Source organism: Venturia canescens, chromosome 10 (genome assembly GCF_019457755.1).
Source record: "Venturia canescens isolate UGA chromosome 10, ASM1945775v1, whole genome shotgun sequence".
NCBI classification, from domain to species: domain Eukaryota; kingdom Metazoa; phylum Arthropoda; class Insecta; order Hymenoptera; family Ichneumonidae; genus Venturia; species Venturia canescens.
The window spans coordinates 15,353,650-15,375,768 of record NC_057430.1 but is presented as its reverse complement, the minus strand read 5'-3'; the positions used below and the strand labels follow the sequence as shown (position 1 = coordinate 15,375,768).

At 36.1% G+C, this 22,119-nt stretch overlaps 7 protein-coding genes across 8 annotated transcripts; 3 read left to right on the top strand and 4 right to left on the bottom strand.

Moving 5' to 3' along the window:
• The first annotated feature begins 12 nt into the window (after positions 1-12).
• LOC122417557 (parkin coregulated gene protein homolog) lies at positions 13-2,115 on the top strand. The gene is made up of 4 exons (XM_043431124.1): positions 13-395; positions 531-843; positions 950-1,099; positions 1,176-2,115. Exons 1-4 carry the CDS (start codon positions 294-296, stop codon positions 1,334-1,336), a joined length of 726 nt encoding a protein of 241 aa, XP_043287059.1. The 5' UTR covers positions 13-293; the 3' UTR covers positions 1,337-2,115.
• Positions 1,615-6,257, bottom strand: GlnRS (Glutaminyl-tRNA synthetase). The gene is made up of 10 exons (XM_043431119.1): positions 5,922-6,257; positions 5,119-5,423; positions 4,842-5,050; positions 4,474-4,726; positions 3,938-4,235; positions 3,399-3,778; positions 2,955-3,273; positions 2,591-2,811; positions 2,312-2,504; positions 1,615-2,179 (listed from the first exon to the last, which is right to left on the bottom strand). Exons 1-10 carry the CDS (start codon positions 6,042-6,044, stop codon positions 2,132-2,134), a joined length of 2,349 nt encoding a protein of 782 aa, XP_043287054.1. The 5' UTR covers positions 6,045-6,257; the 3' UTR covers positions 1,615-2,131.
• Positions 6,258-6,642: 385 nt separating this feature from the next.
• On the top strand, positions 6,643-10,308 carry Cpsf5 (cleavage and polyadenylation specificity factor subunit 5). The gene is made up of 6 exons (XM_043431126.1): positions 6,643-6,917; positions 8,476-8,676; positions 8,775-8,838; positions 9,419-9,584; positions 9,836-9,950; positions 10,032-10,308. Exons 1-6 carry the CDS (start codon positions 6,799-6,801, stop codon positions 10,051-10,053), a joined length of 687 nt encoding a protein of 228 aa, XP_043287061.1. The 5' UTR covers positions 6,643-6,798; the 3' UTR covers positions 10,054-10,308.
• A 1,021-nt stretch (positions 10,309-11,329) lies between these two features.
• On the bottom strand, positions 11,330-13,354 carry LOC122417556 (pyrimidodiazepine synthase-like). 2 transcript variants are annotated; one of them, XM_043431122.1, is made up of 5 exons: positions 13,147-13,312; positions 12,933-13,038; positions 12,085-12,328; positions 11,788-12,009; positions 11,330-11,625 (listed from the first exon to the last, which is right to left on the bottom strand). In XM_043431122.1, the coding sequence occupies exons 1-5, from the start codon at positions 13,172-13,174 to the stop codon at positions 11,497-11,499; spliced, it is 729 nt and encodes a 242-aa protein (XP_043287057.1). In that variant the 5' UTR covers positions 13,175-13,312; the 3' UTR covers positions 11,330-11,496. The 2 variants fall into 2 exon arrangements, with proteins under 2 accessions (XP_043287057.1, XP_043287058.1); XM_043431123.1 differs by lacking the exon at positions 12,933-13,038 and having other exon boundaries at positions 13,147-13,354.
• Positions 13,355-13,723: 369 nt separating this feature from the next.
• On the top strand, positions 13,724-16,089 carry Bem46 (abhydrolase domain containing 13-like protein Bem46). Its single transcript, XM_043430159.1, has 5 exons — positions 13,724-14,235; positions 14,328-14,562; positions 14,647-14,840; positions 15,327-15,484; positions 15,544-16,089. Exons 1-5 carry the CDS (start codon positions 14,025-14,027, stop codon positions 15,814-15,816), a joined length of 1,071 nt encoding a protein of 356 aa, XP_043286094.1. The 5' UTR covers positions 13,724-14,024; the 3' UTR covers positions 15,817-16,089.
• LOC122416971 (protein artichoke-like) lies at positions 15,868-18,867 on the bottom strand. Its single transcript, XM_043430147.1, has 4 exons — positions 18,339-18,867; positions 17,150-18,237; positions 16,709-16,899; positions 15,868-16,513 (listed from the first exon to the last, which is right to left on the bottom strand). Exons 1-4 carry the CDS (start codon positions 18,463-18,465, stop codon positions 16,231-16,233), a joined length of 1,689 nt encoding a protein of 562 aa, XP_043286082.1. The 5' UTR covers positions 18,466-18,867; the 3' UTR covers positions 15,868-16,230.
• A 153-nt stretch (positions 18,868-19,020) lies between these two features.
• On the bottom strand, positions 19,021-22,099 carry LOC122416974 (DNA polymerase delta subunit 3-like). The gene is made up of 2 exons (XM_043430149.1): positions 20,951-22,099; positions 19,021-20,819 (listed from the first exon to the last, which is right to left on the bottom strand). Exons 1-2 carry the CDS (start codon positions 21,020-21,022, stop codon positions 19,407-19,409), a joined length of 1,485 nt encoding a protein of 494 aa, XP_043286084.1. The 5' UTR covers positions 21,023-22,099; the 3' UTR covers positions 19,021-19,406.
• Between the last annotated feature and the right edge of the window lie 20 nt (positions 22,100-22,119).

Sequence of the window (22,119 nt, the reverse complement as noted above, 5' to 3'; positions counted from 1 at the left end):
AAACAACTGATAAATCATTGTTTTGTTGTTCTTCTTTTTGACAATCATTCCGTTTTCAAGCGCATGCACCGTTACTATGGAATCTTCATTTGTTTGATCCAAATTAACCTTTTATCAGAATTCTCAACCCCTCCATAACCGAATGATTTTTATTTGAACCCCAGCATTTTGCCGCATGCGACAATTTCGTCAAACGGTTGAGGAAACGGCTGGCACATTTTGATGTATTATTTTTGAATTCAAAGTGAATTTACCTTTTTCTTAAATCAGAGTGAAATCGAAAGCTTTGCGACATGGTTAATCAACGGGAATTTTGGAAAGAAGTAAGGAAAAATAATCCGAGATACAGCGGACAACCACGGGTCGTACCGGCTTTTACCATTCAAGCGATGCAGGTAAATTTCTTTCAATTATATCCAATGAATCCAATGAACCTTCAATCACGTTGAAGTTTTTTGAAAATTCGTTATTTGGATAAACAAACGAATTCAAAGCAATGAAATTTGATGAAATTTTGTAATTCACCAAAGGAAGGAACGGTTGTAGCGAAACCTCCGAAATGCGGTTTGTACAAGCCGGTGCCGCCAAAACCGTCCTCGTTTCGTAGATTTTACGAACGGGGAGTTTTTCCGATATCAATGGAGAGCGACGGTATTACAATAACGTGGAAAGTGAACATTGAGGATTTGGACTTTCATCATTATTTGCCCATGTTTTTTGACGGTTTGACCGAAACTGAACCACCTTACAATTTTCTTGTTGAGCAAGGAATAACGGATATGCTCGAACACGGAGGACCCAAAATTTTGCCAGTCGTTCCTCAATTGATTATACCAATAAAAAGTAATTATTCAAATCAAATTTTATGCATGAATCAAAAATCGAACAAATATACCATCGTATAACCATGACGAAACTCCTAACCTATAAAACAATCGAATTATTCCAGATGCATTGAACACCAAAATTCCTGAAATAATTTGCGTAACGATGAGAATTCTGCAGCGTCTCGTCAAATCAGGCGATTGCATTGGCGAGGCTTTGGTTCCCTATTTCCGACAGATATTGCCCATCCCAAATTTATTGAAAGATCGCAATGGTACAAGCGAATAATTGATCAAAAATTGACTGAATTTGTCATTTTTTTATTGATAAAAATTTTCTTTTTCTTCCAGTCAATCTTGGTGAAGGTATCGATTATTCCCAACAGAAAGGAGAAAACCCTGCTGATCTTATACAAGAAACCCTGGAAATTCTCGAGCGCTATGGTGGCGAAGACGCCTTCATAAACATCAAATACATGGTCCCCACTTACGAATCTTGCATGATGAATTAATTCCAAATTTTCCATCTTATATTCGTGTATGATACTGTAATATAAAAAAAAAAGACATCGCAAGCGTCAAATTTACGCTCCGAATCTCTAAGTGCACTCAAGTTTGTTCTCGACAAGCAAATTTTTCTATACTGGAAATGAGCCGTCACACAGCAAAAATATCAAAGTGCTTATTGTACAGATTTTGACCTCCCGATTGACTCTAATTACAAGTCAAAAATTCGAAGTCTAAAGTGCATGTGCGTGAAGAATTATTTTACCATGAACTAGTACAGCTATAGAATTTTTGTCACTTTTATTGCATAACGAAATCTTACAACGTGGGTATGGACTTTTGTTGATTGGCTGGCCAAGTTGAAAGAACAAATTCTGTAAAAGTCACTTCACTCTGAAAGACGAGTTGTTCGATTTTTAAACCGTATCTGCATTTTTTAAATGTACTGCATGAATGCAAATGATTTTATAACAGAGAACGCAGCTATTCCAAATAAAAATAAACACCGATGATGAAAAGATTAACGTGAAAATGGTCCAATAGAAGCAAACTCTTTTTGTTTGGATCATAAAAAAATATCTGCTTCTTTTTTTCTCTCAACTCAACAACTGTTTTTTTCATAGATTCGAATTTTCACGTTTAACTTGAATAAATTTACGCAAAAAATTGTATCAAACGTAGATAAAGTATAGAAAAGTAAAGTAATGAGTTTATAGACTTTTTCAAAAATTACGTCTGTGTAGTTTCTCAACAAGGTCGATAAAATTCGTTGCGCCTAGTGACAGACTCGTATTTTATTTTTATTTTCCAGCATCTTCCTTCAAAGTCACAGTTCTATTGAAGACCAGCTGAAAATGTAAAAAAAACGAAATTGAGAAATGTAATTTTTTCTCTCGTATTTATAACGCTTTGAAAAACTAAAAACATAAAAATGTTTAATTGTAAAAAAAGGGAAAATTTAATGAAAATTTGTGATTTACTTTGGCCGGCACGGTATCTGGATCAACAGAGAAAAATCCGAGTCGTTCAAATTGAAATTGAGTAAAAGGCGTTGCCAAAGGAACTAAAGATTGGTCAATATAAGCAACAACTTCTTTTTTGCTCGCAGGATTGATGTCGCTTAAAAATCCATTAGGCACTTGGTTCGAGTCTTCGGGATTTTTGTGATTAAACCTGGAAAGCAACAGATCAAAAAATCAGATTAATTTTTCTTTTGTTTCCTTTCGAGAAACAATAAATGTATTTTTTATATTATTTACAGTCGTTCGTAGAGCCGGACTGAAGCGATTTTTGGCTTTGAAACCCAGTGGATAAATGCCTTTGGCTTATTTTTGTCTGAAACGGGCTCTTGTTTCACTGTCAAGTTCGTTATATTTCCGCTGGCGTCTTTGTCTACTTTTTGAAGTGTTAAAACAACTCCGGCGTGTTTCAAACCAACCGCTTGTTTCGGTGATAAGCGACGGAATCCTTTTTCTTCTTCCTGTTAAATACGAATAAAAAATAAATCAGATGAACATAAAAAAAATCAATGTTATTTGAATTTTAACTTTAAAAACTGCTACTGAAGAATTCGAGTTTCATTTTTTTTTTTAATTTGAAACGTAAAAAACTCGCAAGGTTTACCTCTTTGAAGTCAGAAGCTTCGATATAAACGACGTCTGAGAAAGTGATCGAATGATGTCCTTTTTCAAGATCATTGGGAAAATCCGGGACATTAAGTGTTATCGGATCTTCTTGAGAAAAATTAATGATCGTAACTTTGATAGGATCGAGAACAACCATATGACGAGGTGCTGAATTGTTCAAAACGTCTCGAACCGAGGCTTCGAGATTTGCCGGATCGACGACCACTTGGGCTCCGGTAACGCCCATTTGGGCGCAGAAATTATTAATCGCCGTCGGTGGAAATCCACGTCTTCGCAATGCCGTCAACGTGAATAGTCTATCAGGGAAAACATTGCAGTTTTATTAATTAACAAAAAAAAAGTTAAGTCAAAACATTTCAGCTTCGAAAAAAAAATGTACTTAACATAATTTATAATCGCATTAGAGAATAAAGCAACGAACCTTGGGTCATCCCAATCAGAAACGACTCCTTCGTCGATAAGCTTGGCGATTTTTCTTTTTGAAACGACGGTATAGCCGATGTTCAATCGTCCGTATTCCCATTGTACAGGACAATAAACATCAAGAACGTTGCAGAGCCAATAATAAGAGGATCTTCGTGATTGAAATTCTTTAGTACAGAGCGAATGTGTTATGTTTTCGATGCTGTCGCACAGACAATGAGTGAAATCGTACGTTGGATAAATGCACCATTTATCCCCAGTTCTATGGTGAGGTGCATATTTTATTCTATACGCAACAGGATCTTGTTTTCCCTCTTCCAAAGTCACTTTCATTCGAAGAGTCGCTTCCCCTTCCTCGAGTAATCCATTTTTCATATCCTGATATAAAACGAAGTATAAGGATTCAATCGAAGTGAATGACTAGAAAACTGAACGCCTGCACCATTTTTTAAAATTTATTTGATAAAAAAAGGATTGAATTGTTCCAATTTCCAATGAACGAATATTAATAAATCAGTGTCAGAAACGTAAAATTACCTCGAACAACTGCAAACTTTCAGATACAGGCCTGTCTCTCCACGGACTTGGGGGAGGATTGAATCCTTTCATCTCGTCGCTACTCTGATGACAAACGTAGGCGTGACCTTTTTCGATCAATTTAACAGCCCATTCGTAAAGCTGTTGGAAGTTGTCAGACGCATGAGTTACCATCGCTGGTTTGTAACCCAACCATTCGACCATTTCTCGTATTCCCGTGAAAAATTTTTCTTCTTCTTTTTCCGGGTTCGTGTCGTCGTAACGTAAATAGCACAAACCATTGTGGGCCACGGCGTATCTTGAGGAAAAAACGTTTTATTTTTTAGGATTCTAATTTTTTTTACTTTTCTCAAGGAAGAACGATAATGTGAAATTGTCAAGATTTTCTTAAACTAGCATCATTTTTGGGTTCGATATTTCCACTGCAAAATTGCCTTTGGTAAATGAATTTCTTCCACGTTTTGGGTTCGTCCATTTCTTACAATTTCGTCCTGTTTTCCGTTCATTATTTCTTGAAAAATCGATCACTTTCTCACCCAAAGTTGATGTTAATTGCTTTAGCATGTCCAATGTGGAGAATTCCATTGGGCTCCGGCGGGAATCTCGTTCTGACTAATCCACCAGTGATTTTCAGATGTTCCGCAAGTAGACGTTCGGTATTCGGTGTAACAACATAGCCTTCGGTTTTGAAATTTTCTCCAGGTTTATGGAAGTGAACTTTTGTCTTCATAAGTTCATTGATAGTATTTGCTGAATCAGAATCTTTGGTTGTATCCACAGATTTTGTTTCTGTAAATTATGAGCATTAAAAGAAAAGAATCACTTCATTGAAAAGTGTGCATCACTAAAATGTTATAAACAGAAAACACGAATTAATTTTTCCCATAAATATTTTCAACTATACCCGGTTGAGCATTTTTTGTTTTTTTCTCTTTGTCTCCATCTTTCCCTTTCTGCTTTCCGCTTTTTGGGACAGGAGCTAAATCGGCCTCAGTTCTTGGACCCAACAAATCCAACAATTGAAGATCCACCTCATTTTTAATGGCTTTACCATCAGCCCATTTAAGGGCCTTTCGAACTTCTTGTAGAAGTGGTCCAGCATTGAATCGATATCTTCAGAATAATAACTTTAATTTATCGTATGCAATTTTGAAATAAAATTTGAGTCGACGAAAGCATACCTTTTTTCCTGAATCTCTTTCTCGTTTCTTTTAATCAATTTTTCAACTTCTGCCTCAATTTCCTCAGGAGTAACAACAACTCCAACTCCACAGGCTTCTTCGAATTTCAGAATGTCAATGGAGCTTGTGACGTTATTCAAAATGTATTCCAGGGCTGCATCAATTCTCAGACTTGTGTCCAATTTTTTTAGTGCTATATATTCCGCTACTAGAGGTATTTTATCTGCTATTTGAACTTTTATCTTTGATGATAGATGATATAATAATGTACCAATGTCCGGAGTAATCGATCCATGTTTGGAAGCCTGAATAAGAACGATCATCTTAATTATTCTCAATTCCGATTGTATTAACAAGTAGAAAAAACGTTATTTTATGTAATTGACATATATCTTCGAAAAATGTTTAAAATTCATATATGGATAAATGAAAAACGATATTGCATCATTATCATAAGGAATTCTAAAGTTTGTATGGACTAATCTCATTTTAAACATATGCATTGATAGCCATGTTGAATCGAGCATTTTTATTAATAACCTCTAGAGGACCAGAAATCCGATACTTCGGCTCGTCCTGTGATATGAACTTTGTATACAGTTGATATGCGATACCCGACATTAATGTAGACATTTTTCAAGAGCGATTTTAACTCTCGAGTCCCGGTCGTCTAAAGGTTAACGCGACAACGAACTTTTTATTATCAAAATGATTAATAAAACTATACTATTCTACGAGTTTTAGTGATGGATGAATCGCGGAATAAAAATGTATATGAGTTAAAGAAAGAAAACATGACTTACCTCATTTATAGCAACTCTCAAATTTTTAGTCACTTGGACATTTTTTGAAGTTTCTTTGGCCTTCTGTTCACTCAGACCAATCGATCGCAATAATTTAACCGTCTCGTCCATCTCGTTGTTCATTTTTTACCGGCTCGCTAACAGGTTTTTCATCCGGAAGACTATAAAGAAAGAAAAACGGGCTCACAAAAGAAATGAACTGAAGGATAACCAGGTAACGCTCCGTACGTAACATTACAACAGTAGAGGCACAGGCAACCCAGGCAACAGCCAACTACTGAACTACCAAACTAATGTCGCCACTCCGCCACTCGCCACCGTGTAGCACACTGTAACACGTAACACGTTTAGCCGTTCAGCCGCATATATACATCTATGCGTATATATAATAATATCGACTGGGCATGATATATAGGTATAATCAGAGCATGAATTTTCTCGGAACGCGCTAGCGGAAGGTGCCCCCTTTTGTGTCTTGAGCTTTACGATGGCGGCTTCATCAGACCACGCTACAACATCTTTATCATGCCTTATTTATTTTACAATGGTCAAGTCATGATATTGACTATATTTACTTGGAATTTTACAAAATTACATTTTTGTTTTTTGTAATTTATTATTGCACCGGTTGGTCGATATAGCGGAACAGCGGAAGATCGATTGATCGAAAAGTTGCTGATCTGGCGGCGCCACCATAGCACCTTATTCCTTTTTCATCATTGCAAAACGATGAGGAGAGGGGGAGACAGGCGTCTCCGCCATTTTTGTCACTGTTCACTGTCGCCGGGACTATTGCCGCCGCGGAATAGTGGTCAGTTCTTGAGTGATTTTCTGAGTCCGAATCTTCAAAAGGGCTTTTTCAAAAACAATTGAAGAAATGGCGATGGCTGCAACTCAGGTTAAGGGAAGTGGTTGGCCGAGGCGAGCAAGCAACAGTTCGTTCGAGGGAAAAGTAATACAGAATCAATCGGTCACAATCAACAGGACAGTCAATTTGTAAGTTACTGAAACCAATTGTGTACACACTAGGGAATGTAAATGATTTTTTTTCTAGTAGCTAAGAGGAAATATTTATTATCACGTATTTTACCACCCTCCACACGAGGCTGTCATGGCCGTCTTGATCGACGCTAATTACTGTAGCGTAAATTTACAAACATGTATATATATCAATAAACATACAAATATATACATATATGTATGTAAATATGAAATTGTAAAGCTCTGTAAAACCGATTCTTTCTTATTGTAATTTGTTTTACACGAAACTTTCGTCTTTCGTACAACGAAAAAAACACCCGCCATGTTTGTTTGCCATTGAATGAAAAAAAAGAAAAGAAAACATCAGAAATCTCCATCATTGTTACCGCGTTTTCTTGACGAATTAACAATGTCGACATGAGTGAAAATACGAAGTATTGATCAGTTTGAAACTTTATTCAGTAAATAGCTATGAAATACGCTTAAAATTTTCACATATACAAGCCCAACGAGGACGCTATCCTTTCAGAGGCACAAAAAATCAATTGAAATTCAGCGTTTCATATGAACATATACTCCATTTGATTATTTTTTCCAATGAGAAAAAAGGAGCACGATATTCAAGGAACTTTTGGTGAAACGTAGCTCGAAAATAATAAATTGATTTCCTTCATAAAAACAGGATATTTTTTCTGTCATGTGGAATAAATGTGTTTGTTGTATTTAGTATAGAGAATATTACAAAACAATACTGAAAAATGGCATGAATACTTTTCAGTCTGCGCAACGGCGAACAAAAATTATAAACAATGACCCATCATCAAAAGAAGATTGTACATGTGCAATGTTAATCTTTATGTAAAATACACGTGTGAGTTGTTATTTGTACGACCAAAAAACACGTCAACCAAAAAGAAATTGAATAATTGAAAAAACAATGCAAAATATTGTTGCAATTCCATGAAATATTTGATAATAATGTAAAAAAAATGTGCATTACCAATTAACATGGTATAATTAACATAGTTGAAAATGGTGTAAGGCAAAAAATAATTCAAACAAAATCAACTGATTTTATTTTTGTACAAAATTGTCAGTTATTAAGTTATTGTCTATTTATTTGTTTCTTTAAGACAATCATTGTTATTTGCATGCTTTTTCGATTAATTTATGTAAATCAAAAAAGTTTTAACAATCATTAGACATTGTAAGCAGCTAGGAGAAGAAAAAAGTCTAGACAAGCGAAACAAGCATTAGGGAAAACGATTGTGTAAAACTCTAAGTTAGACACTGCGTTTGTAAAAAAATATTGAACTTTGTAACAACACAATGTACAAAAAGTATGAAAAAAATTAAAATAACAGAGGATAAAGATATCTGAAAAAAATGTAAGTTGATTAGCAGCAACGAATTCAAGGTATTTGAAGAAGAAATTACTTCTTTGGTAGGTTCAGTTGTTTTTTTCATGCTGTCTGCCTTTTCCTTATTGAACAAGTGAAACGGTTGGACACATTAATTGGGCTTTGTTACTTTGATTGAGCGCTAACAAACGAATAAAACTCGTTTATCATAGATATCCTTTGACAAACTATACCTTCGGAACGAAAGAGCCGCTCTTTGAGAAAGATCCCTCGGTGCCAGCTAGATTTCAAAGGATGAGGGACGAATTTGACAAAATTGGCATGCGCCGCAGCGTCGAGGGAGTTTTACTCGTCCATGAACATGGGTTGCCTCATGTTTTGCTTCTTCAGTTGGGAACAACATTTTTCAAACTGTAAGCTCTAGTTGTTCCTACTTCAGAAATGTCACGAATTTATCACACCGAAGAGTGATAAATCAATTAATATCGAATGAATTTTCGTGTGTTTGCAGACCAGGAGGAGAACTGAACGCCGGCGAAGACGAGGTAGAGGGCCTAAAACGGCTCCTTACTGAGGTAACAGTTAGCGCAGTGCCTTTAACCGCTCTCTTAAAGGTCTTAAGAAAGCCTTTTGTTTTAAAATAAATGAAGATGAAGCAAAATTCGATTCACGTACTCTCGTTGGAGATTTTTGTAGAACCAATGTAACTGGGCATGTAGCTGAACAGAAAATAACGACGAGAAAAGAAACGGAAAACTGTTTATTTTATAGGGAAAATTCGACGAAATAGTTTATCAGCGTGCTGCATGCCCGGAAAACTTGATATTCGTATTGTATTGCCAAACTGTATGTGCACTAAAATTTCACGATCGAAATTTCTCTTCCTCGTCAATTGGCAGAGAAATAAAAAGAAAATTATAACTAAGTAAAGAGAAAGAAAGTTGCTGCTTTGTAACATAGCACGACGCCAGTAATAACATTAAGCGAGCAAAAATGTAAAACTCGAATGTTCTTAGTGGACCGAAGCAAAGAAGAATGTAAAATTGATTGTTCATTCGATGTAATTTGTGTTCAAAAGGTACAATACGGATTTTGTTTGTGTCTTTTTCTCGTTCTCTTGAAATCCTTTCATTATAGCAAAATATGATTTTCCAGACACTCGGAAGACAAGATGGGGTCAAACAAGAATGGGTGATCGAGGATACGATTGGAAATTGGTGGAGACCCAATTTTGAACCACCCCAGTATCCTTACGTCCCACCACACATCACTAAACCTAAGGAACACAAAAGATTGTTTCTTGTACAACTTCAGGAAAAAGGTAAAAATCCTTAGATTCCTTCCATCCTTAGATTTTTTAAATTTTTCTCAATGTACACTTGATGATTTATGATTTATCAGTTGCAAAAGTGGGAGTTGATATCCATAAAGTAAAAAAAGTGCACCACTCCTTGGCGCTTTGACAATAAAAGCAGTTTTTTTTCTGTTATTCATCATAGAAATCCGAAAATAGTTCATTATTAACTCGAAGTGAATGATTCAATAAAATTATGCGAATTTTTTCACTTTCAGCACTGTTTGCTGTTCCAAAAAACTACAAATTGGTAGCTGCGCCGCTCTTCGAGCTCTATGACAATTCACAAGGATACGGTCCAATTATTTCCTCCTTGCCGCAGTCCTTATGCAGGTGGGGTGCTTGAGAGATGATATTGTGAAACCGAAAACGCATTTCAAACTCTAGATAATATCCTTATTTGTATTTTTACAGATTCAACTTTATTTACATGTGAGGCAGCTGCTTAAATATCGAGGAAACTGAAACGAATTTTACTTGAGTCAACTGAAGAGACGAAATACTGGAATAAAAAAAAAACGATAATACCAATATAACAAAATGAGAGAAAACCAATTATTGTGTATTACAGAATATTATAACTGTATGTGTGTATGCGTGTGTGTTCCGTGATGAATGAATGCTCAAAAGAATTTCGATTCTCTGTATATTACAATGTGCAAACAGGCATGAAAAACATTTTTCTAAGTAATTCTTGCATTTCAATTGTTTTTTCTCTGTCAATTCCTACCCTAAGTATAGCAGTCCTTAAAGGACTACCCTTTAAGGGTGTCCTACTCCGAATAAGGACACCCCGCATATTCAATACTCTTATCAACTCTTCAGTCATTAATTTTTGGATTTATCAACGAATTTTTGAAACATTATCCTATTGGATTTTTTTTATGTGTATGAACCCATTTACGCTAGTCCGAAATACTACCGCCAGTCGCGCTGAGCATCAAATAGGGACCACCAGCCACCTGTCTGCTGTCAAGCTGGCTGTAAACGATCAACATTCAAGTGTTCGTTTAAATCATTAACTATTCCGATAGCATTTTTAACTGTACAATATATTAGTTTTCACAAATAGAACAAATTTAATTTCTAATTCGGATGATTAGATTTTTTGAAAACTTCGAAGATAGAACGTTTGACTTTTAACCTATAAATCGGTAATTTTGTTTTCAAAAATGCCGGAGACGAAAAATTCAAGCAACGAAAAACGTTCCAGAATTATGAGTGAAGTAATAATTTAGAATATTTTTTGTCTACTTATATTAGTTATTTAGAAAATACTATGTGTTGAAAGGGGAATTCATATTACAATGATACAAAAGTGTAATTATTGCAATTTTCCCTTCCGATTTAAAAAAAAAAATTGGGTACTACAACGTGCTAGTTTTTATAAATTTCTTTGAAATAGAATAATTATTTAAATACCACATAATGCAATTTTTAATTTAGATGAAAAAAGTCGAGGACATTTTGAAGGATTCGATGCACAGGGTAGACAGTATCGAACGAAAGCTCCAAACAAAATTGCTGACCATGGAAAATCGAGAAAGATTAGAACGTGAATTGGACGACGTCAGAGATGTGCTGAAAAAAAACGAGCAACACTTAGAGCGACTAAGAAGTGAAAACACAAAATCGTTTATGTTTGCGGCAGCCCTTGTTTTTGCCTGTTTCCTCGCCTATGGTCTCTACTGTACTATTCACAACGTCAGATGACCAGCACAAATTGTTTATTTAAACTCTGAACTTCCTTGAGATTTTTATCATTTTACATTTTTATCTTGCATTTTTATCATTGCAACATTCATCATAAAAAACTTCTTATTGGTAATGAAAAATATCTAACTATAGAATAGGATGATTGTTTCATTGAGAAAAAATTTTACACCGCCAATAAATCATACTCTGGTGTACCGGCCATGCGGCTTTTCATGTACTTGGCGTGAACCTCTGCATCCAGACAGCTCACTCTTACCCCTGGGTCTTCCCTCATTGCCGATCTCCATTCCAGCTGCACAATATTATTCAAAAAATGAGGAAAAATTTTTTGTAAAACCAGAAATAAAGAACTGTTTGTTTGTCAAAAGAAGAAAGAAGTCGAGTATTTTTGGTATTGAATTTCTATCTACTTTCAAAGAGAAAATGATAAATTGTGGAAAAATTGAAGGCATACCAATCTTGGAAGAGTATCACGTGTAATGGCATATTTATCACCCCGGAGGATCTTCACAATATCAGCTCGTTCGCACCAAGGCCAAATCATCAAATCAAGCATCCCAGGTTTACCACCCCCAAAATATGCTGTTCCTCGCAGGGCCAATTCTTTTTCAAATATTTTCAGACCAGCTAGAGCTTCTTCAAAAAGTTCACGATTGGCGTCAGGAGAAGTGAATAACTATTGTATAAAACGTCTCAATAAGTTACTATAATTGGTAGAATAAAAATAGAAAAAATTTAAAAAATATTAAACCTTGTACATTGTGGTGATAACTGTATTGAAAATCTCAATGAAAAGTTTGTCCTTTGCTTTTAACAGTGGATCATCGGGATAAAGATTATTATGTGGGTGAGCTTCGTTCAGATAGTCCGTAATAATGAGGCTCTCGTAAAGTACATCGCCGTTCTCAAATTCGATGCAGGGAACTTTGCCTCGAGGACTTTTATCCTGGAGCCATTCAGGCTTGTTGGTTAGATTCACGAAAACGACATCGTACCTAATTCATCAATGCATTAAAACCAATAAAAATGAATATTCTAATTTGTAATCGAACCGTAAGAGTACAGACATTTTATTCTGTGCATCTTCTCCAAGCACAGTTTCAAATAAAAAAGAATTTCTAGCAGAAAAAAAATCTTTCATTTTTACTGGGTCTTCAGACCAGCGAGTGCACTCTTAGGGTTGATTGTAACTTATACGATTAACAGTCGATATTATTCTTGTTATTCAAATGAATCTATGAGAATGAGTAACCAATTTTGAGGTAGTTTTCTCGTTTTCTCAAAGGCGAGATATTTTTTATCATTTTTACTCTTCATCAAAAAGGACTCGTCATATTCCTTGGAAGAATTCCTGCTCTTACAGATGGTTCGTTAGAATATTCTTAAAGATACAAAACCATATGAAAAAATTAGTTGAAAGAAAAATGCAGGATTTCTCTCATCTAGTTATCGGCAAGATTTGTTGATAGAACAAAAAAATATCAGGAAATGTTGGGAATTGTGGTTTCTGTAACGAAATAAGGGGGTTTGTGTGCATTTTTTCGATTACGGTCATCATTCTCAGTATTAGTAATAATCAATTATTGAAAATTAGCATACGGTATTTTTTTGGCATCAAGGACGAGATGGACTCGCTGCGCATAAGGACAAAATCGCATGCTGTAAAGCCGAAGTTTGCCCGGTACGAGAGGAGGGGGGGTCGAGCCTTCGCAAAGTTCAAAAACAAAAAAAAACACATCATTTCAAAAAGCGACAACAAAGAACTGAAAATCATTTATTCATTTACGGAAATAAGTTAATTAAAGTTGCGTACCCGTGCTCAGATGCTTCGTATTCATCATGTAAGAAAAATAAATGACCTAATATACTGTGGTCGGGTGTAATGTAAATCAAGGTTTCAAAGGCGATATATGTCATCAACAAAACCGTTGTCACACGACTGAATATTGTCGTTATACCGGTTCGACTGTTCAAGTTTCTATACTACTTTCTTTCTTTCCTTCCACGTTGCCCCTCCCTCCGGCTCCTCAAGACTCCACCTACAATGGCGCTTATTTCCAGCCATTTTAGCAATAATAATGCTCGTGATATTAGGACCGTATTTCTAACACGAACAAATGTTAATATCGCTCAAATCAGATCACAGTATTATTTCCTTCTTTTGTATTTTATTATTCTGTTTTCAATATTTCCATTCGTTCAAAAGATAGAGTTTATTCGCATTTTTTAAAAATTTTATTCATTTGGCAAGCCGGTAACCGGTTATTAATATATATCTATATATATATATGTACACGAGTACACGCGGGCTCTCTCGTGTGAACTTTCAAATCCAACTAACCACAAATCGGTAACACGAAAGTCTACAAAGCCGACTGCAAACCATATTTTATTTTAAGGTTAGGTTCTCCGCGATTCGCGAAATTTCGCCCACTCCTATATAGCATTTTTGTATATTGACAATTGCACAAATGTTTATAACTCGAATAAAAGTAAAACTCGAAAAAAATCACGTGATTCCTCATGATTACAATACGATTTATTGCTGAGAAATATGAGTGCTCGAAAGTAAAGTTGACGATGTGCAGATAACCAAAGTGTCGATGTAGTAGCAAATACCTCGAAAAAACCTGACCTTTTTTTTTTTAGTACTAAAAATATTCGAAAAATATCAAAAATTTATTTATTTTTATGACTTACGACGAAGAGAAAGGAACAATAGCACGAGCCACCGAAATGTCCCTTAGGGTTCGTTTGGCTCGTAGTCGTCCTATTCAATTATTAGGTGGCATCGCATTCAAATGTTGGGTATTCTCTGGAGCCTATGTACTCATTTGCATCATTCTTTACTGGCTCTATGGTGGTTTATTTGCATTCTTTCTTCTATGTTTTGCTAACACAGGTAACCATTATTTTTGTGGGTCTGAATAAAAAATAAAAATAAAAGTTCCATGAGAAACAAACAAAAACACTCATGACCGTTTCATTTTCCAGGCTTATTATACCGTGCTGAAGATTATTTACTCTATCATCCAGAACTGCCCACACACTCACGGGTTTACGTTCCTGCACCTTCCTTGTTCTATTTGCCCTATCAGAATCTCTATACACGCTCCGCAGATGGAACAATGTTACACATGTTTTTTATTCCTCAACAACCGGCGGAAGAGGCCAAAAATTCACCTACCATTCTTTATTTACATGGCAATGCTGGAAATATGGGACACAGGTGATTTTTGTACATTTCGAAGATGACCATTTACATTCGTGTTCACATAATACCAAGTTCTTTTGTCAATGTATTCTTTTCTAGACTTCAAAATGTAGCAGACTTGTACAGACATGTTAAATGCAATATATTGATGTTGGAATACCGAGGATATGGATTTTCTCAAGGGAGTCCGTCCGAAGAAGGTCTTTGCATGGATGCTCGAGCTGGTCTCGAACACTTGTGCAGTAGGACTGATATAAACACTAACGAAATCATTGTTTTTGGAAGATCTTTAGGTAACTTATGAAGCAGGCATATATCATCACTCGACAAATGTGAAGCAAAGTTTTCGAATGAGCCTTTTTTTTTAATTTCAAAACAATTGCATCATCGGTTCTTGATTAAAAAATTTTACGAGATATCCACATCTTTTATTATCTGGAATAAATGGTACTTGATGTTCCATGACACACGAAAAACGTTGAGATAGTAGTTTGATGCGGTATCTCCTCGCCAGCTGACTCTTGGCAAATCTAATCCTGCTACCGTTCTAGGATTTTTTGAAAACACGACCCTGCAGAAACGCATTTTTCAATGTGAATTATCTTCATCCAATTCAATGGTTAAAAAAACAAAAACATAATTCTCGGATCTTCAACAAAATCTGAAAAACCACATTGAAAAAAGTACCAGTTTATTGACACGAATAATAAAAAATGTACATAAAAATTAATATTTAAAAAAAATGGAAATGAGAAAAACCGTTACAAAACAATTTTCAGGTGGCGCTGTAGCGATCGATCTAGCTACAAGGGGGGACAAGAAACACAAAATCTGGTGCCTTATTTTGGAAAATACATTCACGAGCATCCCCGATATGGCGTCACTTATCGGTTGCAAATTTTTGGAATATTTGCCGCTTATTTTTTACAAGAATAAGGTAAAAAAAAGTTGGAAAGAAAGCGAACAACGGAGATTGGTAAAACGAAAATTTTACAGTATATGTCGCTGCTCAAAATCCGATCCCTGACGGTGCCAACGCTGTTCCTTTCCGGGTTGGCCGACGCTCTCGTACCACCAGGAATGATGGCCGATTTATACGACAGCTGCAAAAGTCCATGGAAACGTATTATTCCAATACCTGGCGGCACACACAACGAGACGTGGAACGTGCGTGGTTACTATCAAAACATCGTCTTCTTTCTCACCGAGCTACGAGCGAATCCTCAGCCTCGTGAAAACTCTAGTCAATGGCGAATCGACGATATTTAGAATAATTACCGGGGTTAAAAAAACTAAAGATACAAAAAATCAGTCATTACGTCCAAAGTCATAAATACATTGTTTTTGTATTTTTTAACTGGCGAGCTTTCACTATTTTCTCGTGAAGCTCTTATATAAACTCATAATCTTAATTCAAATACAATTAACATTATTATAAAGTGCGAACGGTGCTACTGTGATCAACGATTTCGCGAATTCTTCAAGAATATATTTATAAATTTAGAAAATAAATGGGAAAAAGCCTGCCATGGAGTAAAGATACTCGAAATCGTCATGGATTTTGTCTTCAACACTTTTTTGTTCTTCTAGTCATCTCGATCTAGTGCGTTGTTATTTTAATATTTGTTTTGTTTTATTTTTTCTTTCAGTTATTCAATTGTCTACTCAGCAGCTGATTTGCAGTTAAAATCTTCGATTCGTTCGTCTTTTACGCAATTCGAATTTACGAGCAAGAATTATTCCGACGACGATTAAAACGCAGAGAGTTGCTAGAGCCCCAGCAACCACGGCTAACATGCCACCGCTCGATTCGAATCTGATCGTCGTCTCTCCGCTGGAAATAACCGCTGCTGGATCCACCACCATTTTGCCCATCCTACTCAACGAAGGATCGCAAAACACTTGCCTCGTCCATTTGTACCAATGGACCATTCTCGTGCCTGATAACTCGGTCGGGGTTTCGCATCTGTAAGAGATTCTTCGTCATTTCAAATTCTTTCCTTGCCAGGACGTTTTTTTTTTGAACTCATCATTTCCGTTTCAATCTCGTTAGCTTCGTTCATTTGCGCAGTAATTACTTTGACAAATGTCTCAAGTAAACTCGATTTGGAACTTCTTAAAAGTGCAACTTTTCACAATTTTCATCTTCCAAAAATCTTACCTCAAATTTTCCAAAAGCTTGGGATTCAAATCGTAAACGTAAGGTACAAAATCGTTGAGCATCCATTGCAACTGACATTCACAGTTGAAAGGATTTTCTTGAAAATCGATACCCTTTTTCGCCACGAATTTACCATTCGATTTGATCAATTCTGGCGATATTTGGACGAAGGCATTTCCACTCAAATCCAACTGTAAAGTGGTTTAAATGATTTAATTCGACCATAATTTCGAAAATTATTTGTAGAGCAAACGATGAACTGATGGTTTTATTTAACTTTCTTGACATTCAGACAACTAATTTTAAATCAGTTTTTTGAAAAATTAAAATTCTTCTGTAATTTCCAATTTCTGATCATTGTTTCAGTGATAAGTGTCAGAAAAGGTGTCGTAACGGGTTCGTTGACCGGGTGATTAAAGAAAAGTTACAATTATGGCTTACCGTACAAATGGAAACGCCATTAAGAGCTCCTTCTTCGATTCGATGTAATCGAGGATTTCCCGATATGATAAGGTCGACGCATTCACCGTCGATTCCTTGGAGCTTGGCGAAAGCATTTTTCTCGAGAATTTCAAGTTGATCGAAGTGACGGACGTACAGTCTTCGCAATTGTAATTTTTCGACGAAAATCAAGTCTTTTATAGGGTTGCCGTCAATAACGAGAATTTCCAGTTTCGGCAGATTCTCGGACGACAAATATTTCGGTATAACGTTGAATTTGTTACGAGACAAATCCAATGAATTCAAATCGTCGAATATCACGTTGGGGAATGAGGTCAAAAAATTTCCACTAAAGTTCAAGTATCGCAACTTTTTCAACCACCGTTCATCTGACTCGATAGAATTTATTTGATTGTTCGCTACGTTCAGGTTTGAAATTAACGAAAAATCCAGAGGCAACGATTTTATCGAATTGCCTGCCACGTTCAAGGTCGTCAGCGACTCTGGAAAATTTTCTACCGGTATAATCGTCAACAAATTATTGCTAATTTGTAGTTCCTTCAGTGATTTCAAATGCAGTATCACATCAGACGTGATGGAATCGATACGATTGTACGAAATGTTTAGAAACTTCAATCCACTCAACGATTTCATGAATTCACTTCCAATGCTTTTTATTTGGTTGTGTGACAAATCGAGACTCTCCAATTTTCCCAACTGCCCAGCCGTAGTTTCGTTCAAATCATCTATCGAATTATGGCTCAGGTTCAGAGTCACTAAAAATGGGATGTTTTTGAAAATGTCGCCACCCAAAATTCCCAAATGATTTTGAGAAAAATCGAGCTCTTCGAGATTTTTCAAATCCTTGAATACGTCCGCCTCAAAATCCTCGATCAAATTTTTCGATAAATCCAACGATTTCAAATTTCTCAGGCCTCGAAACGCATCCAAAGGTAGCGAGCTTATTTCGTGCTCCATTATTATCAATTTTTTTATTAATTCGCTTTCGTCGAATGCCAGCAGATCGAAAATTTCTGTATAATTTGTCAATTCACGATTTTTCAGGCAGTTTATGATTTTCGAGTTTTCTGCAAATGAATTTTAGATTTTATCCAAATTTATTTCCATTGTTCTACGTAAGTTTTTCATTTTCATTTTGTGCATTCATTTTTAAAGCTAAGGATCTTACCTGAATGCGTGCAGACACAAAGTTCACAAATCCCGCCGGAAGAAAACGGAAGAAAAGCAGCGATCAATAAGCCCAAAATGGCTGGACATGCCAGAGTTTTCTTCATTTTTGATCGAGTTATATTCATACTCAAAAATAAATCCAAAGAAACGTCAATTCTCGGATGACAATGCTAGGCGACTGTTGTAGACTAAATGCACACATTTAGTCTCGAGATATCATATCTGATAATGCGGGAGCGTCATATACGTTTCGTGAGGTTCCTGCGATAACGGCCTATCCAAATCCACGTTTTAGCAATCGCCATGATTCATTCGCTATCGTTTCATCATCGGAAATAAAACGACGAACCATTCAAGTTCTGTATAAAAACGTCGAGCCATGCGAAAGCTATTTTCAGGCCATAATGATTCTAAAACTCTTCGGGTATTTTTTTCAAAAATATTTGATCCATGTATTTTTATCGATTCTTTCAAAATTGTACAATTTTTTGGAGCAAAACGAAAAAATTCATAGTTCATAGTTGGGTACGATTGAGTGAACAGATGCAATGGAAATCATTGGATTTATGTTTTCAGTTTGTATCAGTATCGATCCACCAAACATGTGTGCCAAATTTGAGCTCTGTTAGGCTATCAAGATATCGTCGTCGCCAATTTAAAAATCGCATTTTTGGAACAAGCCTCTGGGGTACTCCATAAATGTTTTTTTTTTCCATAAAACTGTTGTGCGTTTTCCTGATGGATAATAATCAATGAATGTGCGTACAAAACTTGAGAAAAAACCTTGAACAATTTTAGATTTATTCTATCGCAAATGCTTTGCAACAATAACATTTTGTTCTGTTCACCGATATTGGCAAATTCATCGATATCAAGCTCGTTATATCAAGCTCGTAACTTTACGAGCTTGATATAAAAAAAGACTGGTGATTTATTCGACCGAAAAATCATTAATTTATTCCAATAAAAAAAAAAGTGTAAACTAAAATTATTTCATGACGATGATCAAGCAAGTTATTGTTGAATCTGCAATGCCGATGCAGTTCTCATTTAAAAGGCAAAATTTTTAAGCTTTTTTGAAAAAATTCATCAAAGTCGTTTGCTTCTTTTTGACGGTGGTTTTAGTTTCTTCAGGCACTTCCGGTTCCGGTTTCTTTTTGGGTTGCTCGATTTCCGGTTCCTCCTCCTCCGAGCATGTCTCGTAAACGTACTTTTTTTTAGTTATCAAGTAACCACGGTCGTCGACGAATGTGGTATCAACCATTTTCCGGACTTTTCGTTTGTTACCTTCTTGCTTTGTGAGCGGTGGGCTCGGGGATCTTTCTTTGACATTTGGAGCTTCTTCGTCGGGCGGCGAGACAAACATGTCTTCCTCGTCGCTCGGACCCGCCGAATCTTCGCTCGAATCTGACGCCACGACGATTCGTTTTCTTTTTTTCTTTTCACTACCCGAATCTTCTCCGCTCCTCTCTCGTTTCGTTCCTCGAATTGTTTTTTGTTTTTTCTTTCCTGTCGGTTGTTTTTTCGCAGCAGGCATTTTCTTTTCGCAATTTTTCGCGGAGTTCAGAGTCTTTTTTTTCTCTTCTTTTTCAGTATCCTCAGCCAGCAAACTCGATGGTTTCTCTTCTTTTTTATCTTCAATCTTCTCTGGTTTTACTTCTTTCGTCGGAGAAGATTTTTCAGCTGGCAAATCTTTGGATTTCTCAGCCTCAACATTTTTTCTTGCCGACGAGTTGTTCTGTGTCTTCTGCTGATTTATGACTTTTCCAAAAAGATTTCCAAATCCTGTTTTCGTCGATTGCACCGGTTTTTTAGCGGTCGATCCTTTTTTTTCTCCCTTTGTTTTCTCACTCGGGGAAACTTTCTTCACCGGCTTCTCTTCGTCTTTCGTCTTTGTCTTGCTAGCTTCTTCGTCGATGTCCATGGAGGTTTCCTCCTCCTTTTTAGAAGCAGCAACAGGGGCTTTCTTCTCTACCGAATTCTTTTCCACTACAGGAACCTTCGTTTTCTCAGTGGAAGCACTTTTTTTCTTATCAAATATACTTTTTTTCTCTACCGGAGCACTTTTCTTCTCATCCACAGTATTCTTCTTATCCTTCGCAGTGTTCACAGTTTCGGAAGCTTCCCCCCATCTCATTTTCATCAGTTCTTCCTCGCTCAATAAAGAGTTTTCTATGCACTTGATAGCACTGAATCTGGAATCACCCTCGCCAGCGGAAGCCAGTAATTCAATGCTGGTCAATGTTTTCTGCAAGCTATAAATATGCTCCGAAATGATTTTCTCAAATTTATCTTTCGCTTTAGCCAGATCCGTGTCTTTGACAACTTCGACTCTCATACCGCCGCTCTTCAAATATCCTATTAGCATGAAAGTCGCTACGAGATTTTTGTCCTTGTTTTTTTCCCAGTAATTCCACAGTATTACTTTTGCTACATTTACATGGACTTCCAGCTCTTTGCTCAGCCATTTATACGTCACCTAAAAAAACAGTAAATTAAAAAAAAAATTCAATCATAGAAAACTTTTAAAAAAGTTTATCAAATATTGTGAAAAAAATGTGACTTAAATTTTAGAGAATTTATTCAAAGGTTGATTCTCAAATTACTCACTAATTTGTCCTCATCGAGGACGTAGCCGGCGACGGTCTCCAAATATGAATCCATCAGTGATATTTGCACCATGTTTATAAAAAAAAAGCGCGTTAGATTTTTCAAATAAGTTTATTTATTCGAAGTAAATTCGCTGCTTTAACTCGTACTACTGACGCAAAGATAAAAAATGCTCGAAAACTGTAATACTACGAATGTGCATATAAATAACAATCAACGCTGGTATTGAGACTGTAACATTCAGCCAGCTGACTGCTGACACTGATGAAATGGCGGGAAAACAATGACACGGTGTGTAAGGTATTTTCTTTATCGATCGATGGTAAGTGGAAAAATAGATGCAACGGAAAAGATAAAAAAAATGGTCAGTGTTAATAAAGACGAGTTTTCTTATAAAATTTTCCACTCAAAGACCGCTGCAGAGCGGATGAACGTACAAAAGATTATCAAATTCAGGATATCTCGTGCCCAGCAAAGTAATGAAACCTCAATTGGTTTTCAGCAAACTTCGATTTCACACACAATTTAGTAAAAAATATAATTATTTACATCTCCTTAAGTATGTGCCGCGTATGACAATATACGAAGTGCGACTCCGCTTATTCGTGAAAATGTTTTATTTACGGTTATTCAATGCCTCATTTCAATTTTCACAAAAATACTGGAAACTCAATTTTAAGGAAAGCTTATCTCATTTACGCAGAAATCTCTCACGGCGGGTTCTTTTATAATGAAAAACAAAAGATCTGTGCAACGCAGTTTTTGATCGGCTGGTTTTTAGAAGAAGCCAATGCGAAGTTCTTTGTTTTCGGAAAATGAAAAAATCATGTTATTGGAAAAAACTGGATAAATAATGGCGACCAGTCAAATGAATTTGATTCAAGAAAATTGCATTTTAATGCACTACCTTTGGCGGATAATATTTTATAGTAAAATTTGTGAGGTGAATGAAAATTATCGGTTTTTCAAACGCATCGTCGAATAACGTGTGGTGTGGATTAAAAAATCGGGAAAATGGAATGCTGTGCCCGAGCACACGCCAGCAGGATGCTGGATCAACCGAGCATCTGGTTAAAAAGGAGAAGAAAGACGAAGAAGAAGTAGAAGAGAGAAAGAGAGATGAGACTCGGGAAAAACGGAGGATCGGCAAGAGGTCAAGACGAACGAAG